At 43.3% G+C, this 16242-nt stretch overlaps 1 protein-coding gene across 3 annotated transcripts in view; it reads left to right on the top strand.

The window, feature by feature from the left end:
* The window catches only part of LOC106560384 (trafficking protein particle complex subunit 8), a 98410-nt gene that overhangs the window by 60407 nt on the left and 21761 nt on the right, over positions 1 to 16242 (top strand). Inside the window, exons 18-23 of one of the 3 annotated variants that reach the window (XM_014123258.2) lie at positions 70 to 144; positions 1713 to 1839; positions 1963 to 2120; positions 5012 to 5481; positions 9544 to 9700; positions 15725 to 15821. In XM_014123258.2, the coding sequence (XP_013978733.2) occupies positions 70 to 144; positions 1713 to 1839; positions 1963 to 2120; positions 5012 to 5481; positions 9544 to 9700; positions 15725 to 15821 (1084 nt within the window). Of the gene's footprint in view, positions 1 to 69; positions 145 to 1712; positions 1840 to 1962; positions 2121 to 5011; positions 5527 to 9543; positions 9701 to 15724; positions 15822 to 16242 lie in introns of all 3 variants that reach the window. The other 2 variants (XM_014123256.2, XM_045687751.1) reach the window with 2 other exon arrangements.

Raw genomic sequence — 16242 nt, 5'->3', positions numbered from 1 at the left:
GTTACTTTTCATTAAATTCATCACATTCAACTCGTTAACCTCTACTTTTTACAACCCGTCTCGTTCCAGACAGTGCATAAAGATGACATCATCACCACAGAAGTCATCCCAGAGTTCTGCATGAGCCCCGAGGAGACAAGAGTGGTAAGTAGTGGCATCTTTTCTGATTTTCTGCAGTTCTTGGTCTCGGTCTCTTACCATTTTTTTCTCTCCCCCATTCTCTACCTCTTTCTTTCACCGCCTCTCATTTTCTGTGACTTCTCTCTAACCCCATGTTCAACCTTCAATCTCTCTCTCTCTCGCTCTCTCTCTCTCTCTCTCTCTCCCTCTCTCATCATTGTCATGTGATAACAGTATATGACTTCTTTCTGATAGAGTTGAAGTCGGAAGTTTACATACACTATAGTTTTGGCAAGTCGGTTACTTTGACAGTAATTTTTCCAACAATTGCTTAGACAGATTATTCCGCTTATAATTCACTATCACAATTCCAGTGGGTCAGAAGTTTACATACACTAAGTTGACTGTGCCTTTAAACAGCTTGAAAAAGTCCAGTAAATTATGTTATGGCTTTAGAAGCTTCTGATAGGCTAATTGACATCCTTTGAGTCAATTGGAGGTGTACCTGTGGATGTATTTCAAGGCCTACCTTAAAACTCAGTGCCTCTTTGCTTGACATCATGGGAAAATCAAAAGAAATCAGCCAAGACCTCAGAAAATAATTGTAGACCTCCACAAGTCTGGTTCATCCTTGGGAGCAATTTCCAAAAACCTGAAGGTACCACCTTCATCTGTACAAACAATAGTACGCAAGTATAAACACCATGGGACCACGCAGCCGTCATACTGCTCAGGAAGGAGACGCGTTCTGTCTCCTAGAGATTAACGTACTTTGGTACGAAAAGTGCAAATCAATCCCAGAACAACAGCAAAGGACCTTATGAAGATGCTGGAGAAAACGGGTACAAAAGTATTTATATCCACAGTAAAACAAGTCCTATGTCGACACAACCTGAAACGCCGCTCTGCAAGGAAGAAGCCACTGCTCCAAAATCGCCATAAAAAAGCCAGACTACGGTTTGCAACTGCACATGGGGACAAAGATCGTACTTTTGGAGAAATGTTCTCTGGTCTGATGAAACAAAAATAGAACTGTTTGGCCATAATGACCATCGTTATGTTTGGAGGAAAAAGGTGGAGGATTGCAAGCCAAAGAACACCATCCCAACCGTGAAGCACGGGGGTGGCAGCATCATGTTGTGGGGGTGCTTTGCTGCAGGAGGGACTGGTGCACTTCACAAAATAGATGGCATCATGAGGAGAATAATTATGTGGATATATTGAAGCAACATCTCAAGACATCAGTCAGGAAGTTAAAGCTTGGTCGCAAATGGGTCTTCCAAATGGACAATGACCCCAAGCATACTTCCAAAGTTGTGGCAAAATGGCTTAAAGACAACAAAGTCAAGGTATTGGAGTGGCCATCACAAAGCCCTGACCTCAATCCTATAGCAAATTTGTGGGCAGAACTGAAAAAGCATTCTTAAAATAAAGTGGTGATCCTAACTGACCTAAGACGGAGACTTTTTACTAGGATTAAATGTCAGGAATTGTGAAAAGCTGAGTTTAAATGCATTTGGCTAAGGTGTATGTAAACTTCCGACTTCAACTGTATCTCTCTATATGATGTATTTTCCCTCCTCTCCTGGCAGGCTCGTCTGAAGCTGCTTCCTCGCCAGACTGGTCAGCTCAACATCCTGGGTCTGGTCTATAACCTGGCCTCCACCCCTTCTACTGGAGACTCTACTATTAACAGCAACACTTTCTCACAGAGCCAAGGTAACACATACACGGTCACACACACACACACACACACACACACACACACACACACTGTAAAACCAGTGCTATAAACTTGTTTTGGTCCTTCTCACCCGACCGTTGTTGCGGTCCTCTCTACAGGTCCCTCAGCGACGGCGGGGACATCGGTTCGTGGTCGACAGGACCTAGAGATTCAGGGACCGCGGTTGAACCAGACCAAGGAGGAGAAGACCTCTGTCAGCCACGGTCCTGACCGACGTCTTGACCCCACCATCACCCCTCCCATGCCCCTGCTGGAGGTACTGACTCACCACTGTCCACTACCCCTTACCCAGAAATGAGCTTCAGTGTTTTTTTGGAACTAAACTATTAATTTAATACATTCAATGAATCTTAGGTCTAATGAATGTCATTTGACCCAATATTATGGCCATAGATTAGCAAATTAACCCTGATATGTATCAAATTATATTTTAAAACAGTTTAGATGTAATTGTAAAAAGTCTCATATGGTTTGCGTAAAGCAAATTTAAGATATTCTTCTGCTATTTAATATGGTGTTTTATTTTTGATAGAAATTGAATATAGAAGCTATAATATTTTGGGGTTCATGCAGCGAGGCTGGTGAAACCTTGTATTTCTTGGTGTTCATTATTATGTACCTTCTGCCAAATGGGTGAAAAAAATATATAATAATCTAATTCCAGTGAAATGGTAAGGCCCAGGAGGGTGCAACTTTACATGATGGTCAAGGCCCATACGTCACATCCTCTCATGCCGTGCCAATTGGCCACATGGTGTCACAATAACAAGCCATCTTATTGTAATAAAACTTGGTACACATGTTCCAAACACTGCCAAGACTCAACATTATGCAAGCACTTTCAGATTGACCATAGGGTGATGCTATAACCGGCACATATTTATCTCTTGACCTGTTTGGCACACATGCTCAGATATGAGTCTAGCCAGAAAGGAAGAGGTGAAGCGAGAGGACAAAATCTGTCATCTCCAGCAGGAGGCGTTGTTTCTTTCTTTCCGTCACCAATCAGTTTTTTTTTTTAATGTAGGTCGAAGTGTGTCGAATTTGGTCAACAAAACATTTAATGGCTTTTTTGCTACGTGAGGTTTATTTGATCTAACAGGAGTTTCGTAACGCTTAGGTTGTTGCAAGTCTACTGATATAAGTTGGACACGTAACATTCCAGCAAATTTATATTTAAAAAAAAGTCCTTTATATTGCTATGCATATTCATGACATGTGGTTAGTAGCATAGCATCTCTCTCCATAGAATACAGGCGGTTGACGTCAATAACCCTAATCAAATATTAAAACATTTATTAAAATAATGTATCCAAAGTGAGGAGTAGACAGGAGCTTGTGAGCCCTCCGTGCTGCTCTGTGGACAACGACTCCTATTGTTAGCTGTAAACTATGGTTCAGTTTGACCGCATGGTGGACAGGAAAAACCATTCACACAAGCTCATTGGCTAATTACGGCCATATTGTTTGCACTAGATTCCTGGAAAATAGAAGACGGGTACATAGACGCTATATACCATATTTGGTGCCAATCGGCACCACGGTTCTAGAGAAGAAAACATTTGAAAGTAGTCAAATGGTCCAAAAAGCATGTAAAGCATGATAAGGAGTACATAATTAGCTCATCCTAGGGCAATATGTCCAATTTGTCCTGCTGGTGGTGCTATGGGGCCAAAGCTTAAACCCCGGGCATTGCTTCTTGCAGCTAGCTATATTTGTTATTTTAGTTGTTCTAAAAAAAAAACAAGCGCTATGATGAAACTGACTCTCATGAGGACCGCAACAGGAAAGGAAGAACCAGATTTTGCTCTGCTGCAGAGGATAAGTTCATTAGTTACCAGCCTCAGAATTTGCAGCCCAAAAAAATGCTTCAGTGTTCAAGTAACAGACACATCTCAACATCAACTGTTCAGAAGAGACTGCATGAATGAGGCTATCATGGTCGAATTGCTGCAAAGAAACCAGTACTGAAGGACACCAATAAGAAGAAGACTTGCTTAGGCCAAGAAACTCGAGCAGTGGAAATCTGTTCTTTGGTCTGATGACTCCAAATTTGAGATTTTTGGTTCCAACCGCTGTGTCTTTGTGAGACTCAGAGTAGGTGAACGGATGATCCCCGCATGTGTGGTTCCCACCGTGAAGCATAGAGGAGGTGGTGTGGGGGTGCTTTGCTGGTGACACTGTCTGATTTATTTAGAACTCAAAGCACACTTAACCAGCATGGCTACCACAGCATTCTGCAGCGGTATGCCATCCTGGTTTGCGCTTAGTGGGACTATCATTTGTTTTTCAACAGGACAATGACCAACCTCCAGGCTGTGTAAGGGCTATTTGTCCTAGAAGGAGAGTGATGGAGTGCTGCATCAAGTGATATGGCCTCCACAATCACCCGACCTCAACCCAATTGAGATGGTTTGGGATGAGTTGGATCGCAGAGTGAAGGAAAAGCAGCCAATAAGTGCTCAGCATATGTGGGAACTCCTTCAAGACTGTTGGAAAAGCATTCCAGGTGAAGCTGGTTGAGAGAATGCCAAGAGAGTGCAAAGCTGTCATTAAGGCAAAGGGTGGCTACTTTGAAGAATCTTTATCACTTTTTGGTTACTAGATGATTTGATATGTATTATTTCATAGTTTGGATGTCTTCACTATTATTCTACAATGTAAAAATAAAAACATTTTGAATGAGTAGGTGTGTCCAAACCTTTGACTGGTGCTGTATATATATTTTAGTTTAGGTGTATATGTGTCTTTGGTCCATGCACATACATAAACTGTTCCATACATAGTCGTGGAAATAAAATGAGGGTGGTTTCTAACTATTCCATCTTTATGGATTTCATCTACTTAACATTTTTTACTTATTTTTTTTAACCTTCTTTTAGTTTTACCATTTTAGGTTGAACTGGACAGTATGGGAGTAATAATGGGGTGGATTCAGACTAGTATATATTTAAAAATGACTTGCAGCCAAGTCCCTCCCAGTTTCTGCTTTATATTTGCCTGTCTTTCTCCTGAGGAAGACTGCTACACTGGAGTAGGTCGCACAATAACTATCCCCTCTATCTGTCCCCATGTCTCCTTCACCATCTCTCTCCCCTCCTGTCTGTCTCTCTCTGTCTGCTTTTTTTTTTTTAACCCCCCCCCCAGGTATTCTTCCTCCAGTTCCCTACTGCCCTACTATGCGGTGAGATCAGGAAGGCCTACGTGGAATTCTGTAATGTGAGTCACGTTCCCCTGTGCGGCCTGCGGGTGGCGTCAACGCACCCAAACTTCTTTACCTTCGGAAGCTCCTCCCTAGCCACACCCCTCACACCCCTCAGCCCCACCTCCTTCGAGAACTGCTCTGCCTACAAGACCCTGGCCACACCCCCAGGAGCCACGCCCGGGTCGGTAACCGCGGTAACGCTGGTGTCGGCGGCCGACTTTGGGTCGGGGGGAGGAGGAGTGTTTGGTACGGGGGGTAAAAGAGTAGCAGAGATCCCTCTAGGAGAGGGAACGCTAACGCCTGGAGAATCTACCCAGCTGCCCCTGTGGCTGAGAGGACCAGACCAGGAAGGAGTCCATGAGATCAACTTCTTGTTCTACTACGAGAGTGCCGAGAAAGGAGGAAAGATCAGGTGGGGAGAGCAGTCTGGTATTCTAACTACGCAAGTCAAGATCAGGTAGGCGAGAGTTATTCAAGAGAGAACTCAGTACACACTACACAAGCCACATTACATCAGCCATTGAAGTAGGGGAGAGAGAGGGAGCACCCTGTTATAATCAGGTAGGGGAGAGAGGGAGCACCTTGTTATAATCACGTAGTGGAGAGAGCGCACCCTGTTGTAATCAGGTAGTGGAGAGAGAGAGCGGACCCTGTTATAATCAGGTAGGGGAGAGAGAGAGCGCAACCTGTTATAATCAGGTAGGGGAGAGAGAGAGGGCGCAACCTGTTATAATCAGGTAGGGGAGAGAGAGGGCGCAACCTGTTATAATCAGGTAGGGGAGAGAGAGGGCGCAACGTGTTATAATCAGGTAGGGGAGAGAGAGGGCGCAACCTGTTATAATCAGGTAGGGGAGAGAGAGCGAGCACCCTGTTATAATCAGGTAGGGGAGAGTCATTCAAGAGAAGCCTTTTACTCGCTACACATTAGGCCTACTAGCAGACTGCTTATCAGGTAGGCGAGAGGAGCTATTATATTCAGGTAGGGCCGTGGGAAAGCTGCCTGATGCAAGAAAATATCTATTAGCATTACGATAAAGAAAAAGAACAGAGGTGATCTAGTAAAAAAAAAATCATGAAATCTACACACACAAGTGGAGATCAGGTAGGGAGAGAGAGAGAGAAGACTGGTATTCACTCACAACACATTACACAAGCAAAATAGTGTAACGTGAAAGAGTTTAGGGGAGCAAGAGCAGCCTTTTATATTCAAGTAGGACCGAAGCATAAGGAGAGTTGAAAGTTATTCACTAGTACACAAACCAAAGAGTGAATCATGAAAGCGATTCTTCATGTCTCTTCTTCAAAGGGAATTCTATAATTTAATTAAATATACTTTACATCAGTCTGACTCTTTCAGTGGTACTTTTATTTTATTTTATTTAACCTTTATTTAACTAGGCAAGTCAGTTAAGAACAAATTCTTATTTACAATGAATGCCTACCCCAACCAAACCCTAACCCGGACGACGCTGGGCCAATTGTGAGCCGTCCTATGGGACTCCCAATCACGGCCGGTTGTGATACAGCCTGGAATCGAACCAGGGTCTGTAGTGACACCTCTCACACTGAGATGCAGACGTGGAATAAAAAATGGTTCGGGTACTTATTGTAGGTGTCGGAACCCCAAGTTGCATTTACACAGGCAGCCAAATTCGGATCTTTTGCCAAATTACTGGCAAAAGAGCTGATCTGATTGGTCAAAAGACCAATTAGTGGAAAAATATCAGAATTGGGCTCCCTGTGTAAATGCAGCCTTGGTTATCCTGAATGTACCCCTGAATGTTCGTCAGTCTCGCTTTAAGTCACGGTGCTCACTGCTTAGCTCATTGGCTATAGAATGAGGTCAAATCGGGGCACTTTTGAGAAACCAAATGCTCAAGCTACCTTAGAAGTTAATTTATTTTTCCCTTCATAGGGACCTTTTCAAATCTCACAGAATGTCCCTGATCATCTCTGTTTAAGTGAAATTGTGTAATTTTAATTCAGGGACATTTTGGAGACGTGGTTTCTGTAGTTGAAACTATTATAGAGCCTGTGGCATTACTTTAAGCACCAAATCAAATGTATTTATATAGCCCTTCTTACATCAGCTGATATCTCAAAGTGCTGTACAGAAACCCAGCCTAAAACCCCAAACAGCAAGTAATGCAGGTGTAGAAGCACGGCGGCTAGGAAAAACTCCCTAGAAAGGCCAAAACCTAGGAAGAAACCTGGAGAGGAACCAGGCTATGAGGGGTGGCCAGTCCTCTTCTAGCTGTGCCGGGTGGAGATTATAACAGAACATGGCCAAGATGTTCAAATGTTCATAAATGACCAGCATGGTCAAATAATAATAATCACAGTAGTTGTCGAGGGTGCAACAAGTCAGCACCTCAAGAGTAAATGTCAGTTGGCTTTTCATAGCCGATCATTGAGAGTATCTCTACCGCTCCTGCTGTCTCTAGAGAGTTGAAAACAGCAGGTCTGGGACAGGTAGCACGTCCGGTGAATAGGTCAGGGTTCCATAGCCGCAGGCAGAACAGTTGAAACTGGAGCAGCAGCACGGCCAGGTGGACTGGGGACAGCAAGGAGTCATCATGCCAGGTAGTCCTGAGGCATGGTCCTAGGGCTCAGGTCCTCCGAGAGAGGGAGAAAGAGAGAATTAGAGAGAGCATACTTAAATTCACACAGGACACCGGGTAAGACAGGAGAAATACTCCAGATATAACAGACTGACCCTAGCCCCCCGACACATAAACTACTGCAGCATAAATACTGGAGGCTGAGACAGGAGGGGTCAGGAGACACTGTGGCCCCATCTGATGATACCCCGGACAGGGCCAAACAGGCAGGATATAACCCCACCCACTTTGCCAAAGCACAGCCCCCACACCACTAGAGGGATATCTTCAACCACCAACTTACCATCCTGAGACAAGGCCGAGTATAGCCCACAAAGCTCTCCGCCACAGCACAACCCAAGGGAGGGCGCCAACACAGACAGGAAGACCACGTCAGTGACTCAACCCACTCAAGTGACACACCCCTCCTAGGGACGGCATGGAAGAGGACCAGTAAGCCAGTGACTCGGTCCCTGTAATAGGGTTAGAGGCAGAGAATCCCAGTGGAGAGAGGGGAATCGGCCAGGCAGAGACAGCAAGGGTGGTTCGTTGCTCCAGAGCCTTTCCGTTCACCTTCACACTCCTGGGCCAGACTACACTCAATCATAGGACCTACTGAAGAGATGAGTCTTCAGTAAAGACTTAAAGGTTGAGACTGAGTCTGCGTCTCTCACATGGGTAGGCAGACTATTCCATAAAAATGGAGCTCTATAGGAGAAAGCCCTGCCTCCAGCTGTTTGCTTAGAAATTCTAGGGACAATTGGAGGCCTGCATCTTGTGATCGTAGTGTATGTGTAGGTATGTACGGCAGGACCAAATTGGAAAGATAGGTAGTAGCAAGCCCATGTAATGCTTTGTAGGTTAGCAGTAAAACCTTAATCAGCCCTTGCCTTAACAGGAAGCCAGTGTAGGGAGGCTAGAACTGGAGTAATATGATCAATATTTTGGGTTCTAGTCAGGATTCTAGCAGCCGTATTTAGCACTAACTGAAGTTTATTTAGTGCTTTATCCGGGTCGCCGGAAAGTAGAGCATTGCAGTAGTCTAACCTAGAAGTGACAAAAGCATGGATTAATTATTCTGCCTCATTTTGACAGAAAATCTGATTTTTGCAATGTTACGTAGATGGAAAAAAGCTGTCCTTGAAACAGTATTGATATGTTCGTCAAAAGAGAGATCAGGGTCCAGAGTAACGCCGAGGTCCTTCAGTTTTATTTGAGACGACTGTACAACCATCAAGATTAATTGTCAGATTCAACAGAAGATCTCTTTGTTTCTTGGGACCTAGAACAAGCATCTCTGTTTTGTCCATAGCAGTAAAATGTAACATTATGTTTTCGAATTACATCCCCAAGAGGTAAAATATATAGTGAAAACAATAGTGGTCCTAAAACGGAACCTTGAGGAACACCAAAATTTACAGTTGATTTGTCAGAGGACAAACCATTCAGAGACAAACTGATATCTTTCCGACAGATGAGATCTAAACCAGGCCAGAACTTGTCCGTGTAGACCAATTTGGGTTTCCAATCTCTAAAAGAATGCGGTGATCGATGGTATCAAAAGCAGCACTAAGATCTAGGAGCACGAGGACAGATGCAGAGCCTCGGTCTGATGTCATTTACCACCTTCACAAGTGCAGTCTCAGTGCTATGATGGGGTGTAAAACCAGACTGAAGCGTTTCGGCACCACCTTTATAAAAGTTATAAATGCATGACAAGAACATATTTAAATTACTCAATCTCTTGTTACCTTCATCTGTTTCTTTCTCTACCCTCCCTCCATCTCCTACCTGCCTCTTATCTCCTCCTTCTCTCTATCGCTCACTCTCCTTTCCCTCACTCCCCAATCTCCTTCCATCTCCCCCTCCCTCAGTCACAGGGTGCTGCGTCACACAGTATTTATCTGTGCCAGTCGTTCTCTGTCGGTCCGGGCCACCGCCTGCCGTAGCAACACACTGCCCGAGGAGGAGAGAGAGGAGGGGAGGAAGGGCAGCATGCTGGTCTTTGTCGATGTGGAGAACATCAACACAGTGAGCTCAACACGTGTCAACTTGATACTCATATGCCACTTAATCACTCTGTCAAGCTGACATTTGATGGAACATTGTTATTCATGGTCACATGTATTCAGGCCCTCTTGGCTCCAGTTTCCTACAATTATACACATTTTGTCATGGGGATGAGGAAAGAGTGGCATGTAAAGCAAATTTCCTGCAATTGTACACATTTTGCCATGGCTTATTTGTCATATGCGCAGATTACAACAGGTAGACCTTACCGTGAAATGCTTACTTACAAGCCCTTATCCAAAAATGCAGTTTTAAGAACATAGAGAGAGTTAAGAAAATATTTACTAAATAAACTAAAGTAAAAAATAAATAACGATAGTAGGGCTATATATATAGGGGGTAACGGTACAGAGTCAATGTGCGGGTGTACAGGATAGTTGAGGTAAGTTGTACATGCACAGTGGTTGGTCCACTTAAAGTTTTGTGATTATGCTGCGGTACTTAGAGGTAATTTGTGGTTTAGTACAGTACTCTGCGTCACCACTTCATTGCTCCAGACCAGCGCAAGAGGGAGTTAGAGCACTGATTATGCTTTTGGGTCCTACTGTGTCTCTAACGGACAATTAATGGGCGACATAAACCTAAATAGAAACTGATAATTGTGCAGACTTCAGTATTACTTACTAAAACTGTTGTTACAATAAGGTTTTTATTATTTTGCTCTTACTGTAGGCCACTCCCAACCGGTCACGTTGTATAATAATATTAGAAATTACATAGTTGAGTGGCGCAACGGTCTAAGACACTGCATAGCAACGGTCTAAGACACTGCATAGCAACGGTCTAAGACACTGCTTAGCAACGGTCTAAGACACTGCATAGCAACGGTCTAAGACACTGCTTAGCAACGGTCTAAGACACTGCTTAGCAACGGTCTAAGACACTGCTTAGCAACGGTCTAAGACACTGCTTAGCAACGGTCTAAGACACTGCTTAGCAACGGTCTAAGACACTGCTTAGCAACGGTCTAAGACACTGCTTAGCAACGGTCTAAGACACTGCATAGCAACGGTCTAAGACACTGCATAGCAACGGTCTAAGACACTGCTTAGCAACGGTCTAAGACACTGCTTAGCAACGGTCTAAGACACTGCTTAGCAACGGTCTAAGACACTGCTTAGCAACGGTCTAAGACACTGCTTAGCAACGGTCTAAGACACTGCTTAGCAACGGTCTAAGACACTGCATAGCAACGGTCTAAGACACTGCTTAGCAACGGTCTAAGACACTGCTTAGCAACGGTCTAAGACACTGCTTAGCAACGGTCTAAGACACTGCTTAGCAACGGTCTAAGACACTGCATAGCAACGGTCTAAGACACTGCATAGCAACGGTCTAAGACACTGCTTAGCAACGGTCTAAGACACTGCTTAGCAACGGTCTAAGACACTGCTTAGCAACGGTCTAAGACACTGCTTAGCAACGGTCTAAGACACTGCTTAGCAACGGTCTAAGACACTGCATAGCAGTGCAAGCTGTGTTGCTGCAGATGCTGGTTCAATACCCGTGCCGGCCTCGACTGGGAGACCCATGATATGACTGTAGGCTTTTGGTTTCTCTCCCTTTATATACAGAAATAAATCATTCTAAATAACAAACTGGCTTTATTTACATTAGTAACTGTCTCACCCCATGTTCAAGAATCGCCTTTTTCTCGCTCATTTTACGTTATTTGAAAACGAAATCATTTCAAATATTATTTTTTAAACAAAGCGATTATTATTATTAATTTAGAATTATATAAAAGCCCCTTGGATATTCTCACATATCTTATTAACCCTGTTATTAGCAGGACAATATATATTGTTCATGGCTCCCAAGTGGCGCACAATGGGACTGCCTTGCAGTTCTCCAGCTGTATCCACTGAAAGCGTTCAAGGCACAAGGGCAGAGGGCGCGGGATGGGCTGCAGAGCCGCGCTCAGAAGACAGACTTAGCCCATGGGGAACGGAGGAAGCGAGAGGGGGTTGGACCCCCACCCTGCCACACTGGGTAGCACAGAGCAACACATTAAGGGGCATTGCACTAATAATGGCGCTGACTACGGAAACGTTCCCACTGTTCGAGCAGGTAGCTGGACAATAGACTTGCCTAGATGGAGAATTATATTGTCAAATGTATTTCTAAGTTAGGTTCTAAGTTAAGTATTATTATTATTATTATTATTATAATTATTATTATTATGCATCACATCTGACTGTGATTGGGAGTACCATAGGGTGGCGCACAATTGGCCCAGCGTTTCTCTCCCTCTAAAAACAGAAATAAATGTTTTAGCCTTTACAAATATTATTTTGGCATTTTTTTCAGATAACAATCGCTCACTTTATTTTTTTTGAAAACGAAATAACCCCCAAAATATCGTTATATATTATCAAGTTGTTGGCACAGTCATATAGCCGGCACCGACATAAAGCTGAGTGACTCACTCATTCATGGCTTTGGATCAAAATAAGTCAGTACCAACATTCTTTCTGATAGTCTTTAATAAATAAATGTTTTGGTTATCCTGTCCTGGACACCATGTACAGTATTATAATAACCCATTATGGGCTATTAGCAGGACAATATACCTTTACCAACACCTCTCTGTATTTTGATACTTTGTGAATGGGGCCTCCCCAGTGGCGCGGCCGCCACCGGGAGACCCATGAGGCGGCTTTTGGTTTTAATTTAGAATCCTCCAATCCTCTATTTAATTATTGTCGTAGAGTCATGTCATATTTTTTTATATACTGTAGGCCTACCGTAGGCGACATGAGTCTCACTAGTGTTGAGTAATGTTCTGTTAAGTTATTTTAAGAGCATATTGAAGTTAAAGCAATAGGATATGAAGCATTAGCCTACAACTATTTTAGCGCTGTTTCACGCTGCTCTGAGACAAGCGTGGGGACTGGTCTTGATAAATCAATGAGATTTTTATTTTGACTGAATCTCTGTTTGGGTATTGGTTAGACTAAAAGGATGGGGTAGAAATGTTATGCTCTTAGTGTAACCTTTATTTAACTAGGCAAGTCAGTTAAGAACAAATTCTTATTTACAAGGACAGCCTACTCCTTCCTCCCCATCGGGGAATTGAACCCCGGTCTCCCGCGTGCCAGCACACGACACAGGGATTCTTTAGCTAAATAGCCCAGTACTGTGTAGCCTTCTCCTGACCGTCACGTTGTACAGCGCCATATTTTCCTTTCCATCCTAACGGAAACTCGAGGGTTTTTCGTTTTTTTTCTTGGTGTATAAACACTTATATTAATCAAATTAATCCCAAACTCTAAAAGTAATTGGAACGGTAGATACAAATTATTTGTGACATTGTGGTTACAATAAAGAAAGTAAACAAGATGCTGTTTTATTATTTACAGTAGCGATGGACAGCTGGTGACATTTTGAAAACAGGTTTTCAAACACTTGTAGCCCGATTATCAGGACAATAGACTCTTTATAGCACGGCTACTGTAGGTCTGAACATCCCCCTACCTGCAATGTATTTGATGCTTTAAGTACTCTAGTGTTACATTTGTAACTCAAAACAGCAGTACAGTATTTGTTCATCAACATCTTTATGCTTTCGTTAATAAAATATCTAGAAAAAAGACATTCAAAATGCAGATGGTTATTTAAACTTTAATCAATGTATTTTGTTGCATTATAATATCGTCAATTCCTCTAGCCAAAACGTCTTCATGGCCTCAAGTTTAGACACACCGACTCATTCCAGGGTTTTTCTTTATTTTTATTATTTTCTACATTGTAGAATAGTGAATACATCACAACTATGAAATAACACCTATGTAATCAGTTAAGAACCAATTCTAATTTACAAGGACAGGCTACTCCTTCCTCCCCGTCGGGGAATTGAATGCTGGTCTCCCGCGTGCCCGCACGACACAGGGATTATTTAGCTAAATAGCCCAGCACTGTAGCCTACTCCCGACTGTCACGCTGTACAGCGCCATATTTTCCGTTCCATCCTAACGGAAACTGAGGGTTTTAATTTTTCTTGGAATAGAAACACCATAATATTAAGCAAATTTTCTTAAAATCAGTCCCATATATACTATGTTCTTACAAAAAAGGTTTTAAATTCTCTAGTACAGCAACTATTGAAGGCTATCAAATGCTTCTCAAAGATGCCCTCTGGTGGTCTAACTAGCATTAATGGTACCAGTGGTTGGCACTTAAATAACTTGCCATAGAATTCTGCAGCACTACACAAGCTGTGCTGCAGTACGTTGCAACTTTTAAAGGACGAACCACTGTAGGTAGAGGTTAAGTAACTGCATAGATAATAAACAGCGATTATGGTGTTTGCAACACCAGGGTGGTGGGTTCGATTCCCATGGGGGGCCAGTAAAAAAAATAATAATAATAAAAAACAATTTAAACATTTTAAACATTTTAAAATAAAAAAATAATGCATGAAATGAAATGTATGCATTCACTACTGTAAGTCGCTCTGGATAAGAGCGTCTGCTAAATGACTAAAATGTAAAATGTAAATGTAAAACAGCGAGTAGCAGCAATGTAAAACAAAGGGGGGTGGTGTCAATGCAGATAGTCCAAGTGGCCATTTGATTAATTGTTCAGCAGTCTTATGGCTTGGGGGTTGAAGCTGTTAAGAAGCCTTTTGGACCTAGACTTGGTGCTCCGGTACCGCTTGTCGTGGGGTAGCAGAGAGACCAGTCTATGACTGGAGTCTTTGACAAAAAAAATTCTCCCTCTGACACTGCCTTGTATAGAGGGCCCTGGCAGGAAGCTTGGCCCCAGTGATGTACTGGGCCGTACGCACTACCCTCTGTAGCGTTTTACGGTCGGATGCCAAGCAGTTGCCATACCAGGCGGTGATGCAACCAGTCAGCATGCCCTCGATGGTGCAGCTGTAGAACTTTTTGAGGATCTGGGGATCCATGCCAAAACTTTTCAGTCTCCTGAGGGGGAATAGGTGTTGTCGTGCCCTCTTCACGACTGTCTTGGTGTGTTTGAACCATGATAGTTTGTTGGTGATGTGAACACCAATGACCTTGAAGCTCTCAACCCGCTCCACTACAGCCCCGGCAATGTGAATGTGGGCGTGTTTGGCCCTACTTTTGTTGTCGTCCATGAGCAGTTCCTATGTCTTGCTCACGTTGAGGGAGATGTTGTCCTGGCACCACACTGACCGGTCTCTGACCAACTCCCGATTTATGTTTTAATGATGGTGTTGGAGTTGTTCTTGGCCACGCAGTCGTGGGTGAACAGGGAGTACAGGAGGGTACTAAGCACGTACCCCTGAAGGGCCCCTGTGTTGAGGATCAGCATGACAGATGTTGTTGCCTACCCTTACCACCTAGGGGCCACCCATCAGGAAGTCCAGGATCCAGTTGCAGTGGGAGGTATTTAGTCCCAGGGTCCTTAGCTTAGTGATGAGCTTTCGTCACTATTTTATTGAACGCTGAGCTGTAGTCAATGAACAGCATTCTCACATAGGTATTCCTTTTTGTCCACGTGGGAAAGGGCAGTGTGGAGTGCAATTGTGATTGTGTCATCTGTGGATCTGTAGGTGCGGTATGCGAATTGGAGTGGGTCTAGGGTTTCCAGGATGATGATGTGAGCCATGACTTCATGGCTACTGAACATTCTATACATCTTATGCTATTTGAGGGACTCAAACATCAAAACAAAATCAATGGAGTCCCCGTGCCATGACATTTTTAGAATTTTATATTCTCCCTGACTGTCTTGTTTTTATTTGGGTGATTGTTAGTTCTCAAAGATGATCTTGTTATAAAATATATAGGTCCATTATCTTTTCTCATACCTTATCTGGTTTGAGTAGTATAACTTGACACTGAAAATTATTTACCATCCCGGAAAGTATTTTCAAAAATATTTATTTTTTTTCCCCATCGCTGCTAAATGAATATAGGGGAAACACTGCAGTGTGTAGACTTTTATAAGTTGTTTAAAAGTTCCATTCTCTCTCTTCCACTCTCTCTCCATCCACAGAGTGAGGCTGGGGTGCGTGAGTTCCACATTGCACAGGTCTCTAGCAGCAGTAAACAGTGGAGACTACACAAGTGTATAAACCCAGCAGAAGACAAAGGTTTGTCCCTCTGCTCTCCGTACCCCTCTCAGATAGCACTACAAATAGTCTTAAACTCATTTACTCGATAACTGTTTGACTTTTTGGTGTCAGGTTTTGATTTGTACATTTCCATTCAGGCTTTTTATGTTGCTGAGGAGTCTGCATCCCTAGGTGATATGCAATGTAGCAGCCCTGCGCAGAAGAATTGCCAGCCCGCGATGGCTTTAAACAGATAAAATGTTCCCTCTACTGTGGAACTTGGGATGGAATCAACATAAGTCCCTTTCAATGCAACAAACCAAATCTAAATTCAAGACCGAGTTGTTGATTTTGTTGTAGGCTGAGGAGTGCATCAGAGTAGCCTGTTTCACGAGCACAAGCATTTTTTTCATCGTCTGTGTTCAGAGAGAAGCCTAGATGTGCATTTGAGATCAGAGGG

The sequence above is a fragment of the Salmo salar genome, chromosome ssa10, assembly GCF_905237065.1.
Source record: "Salmo salar chromosome ssa10, Ssal_v3.1, whole genome shotgun sequence".
NCBI lineage: Eukaryota > Metazoa > Chordata > Actinopteri > Salmoniformes > Salmonidae > Salmo > Salmo salar.
The sequence above is the reverse complement of the archived record's forward strand: the minus strand, read 5'-3'. Positions and strand labels throughout refer to the sequence as shown.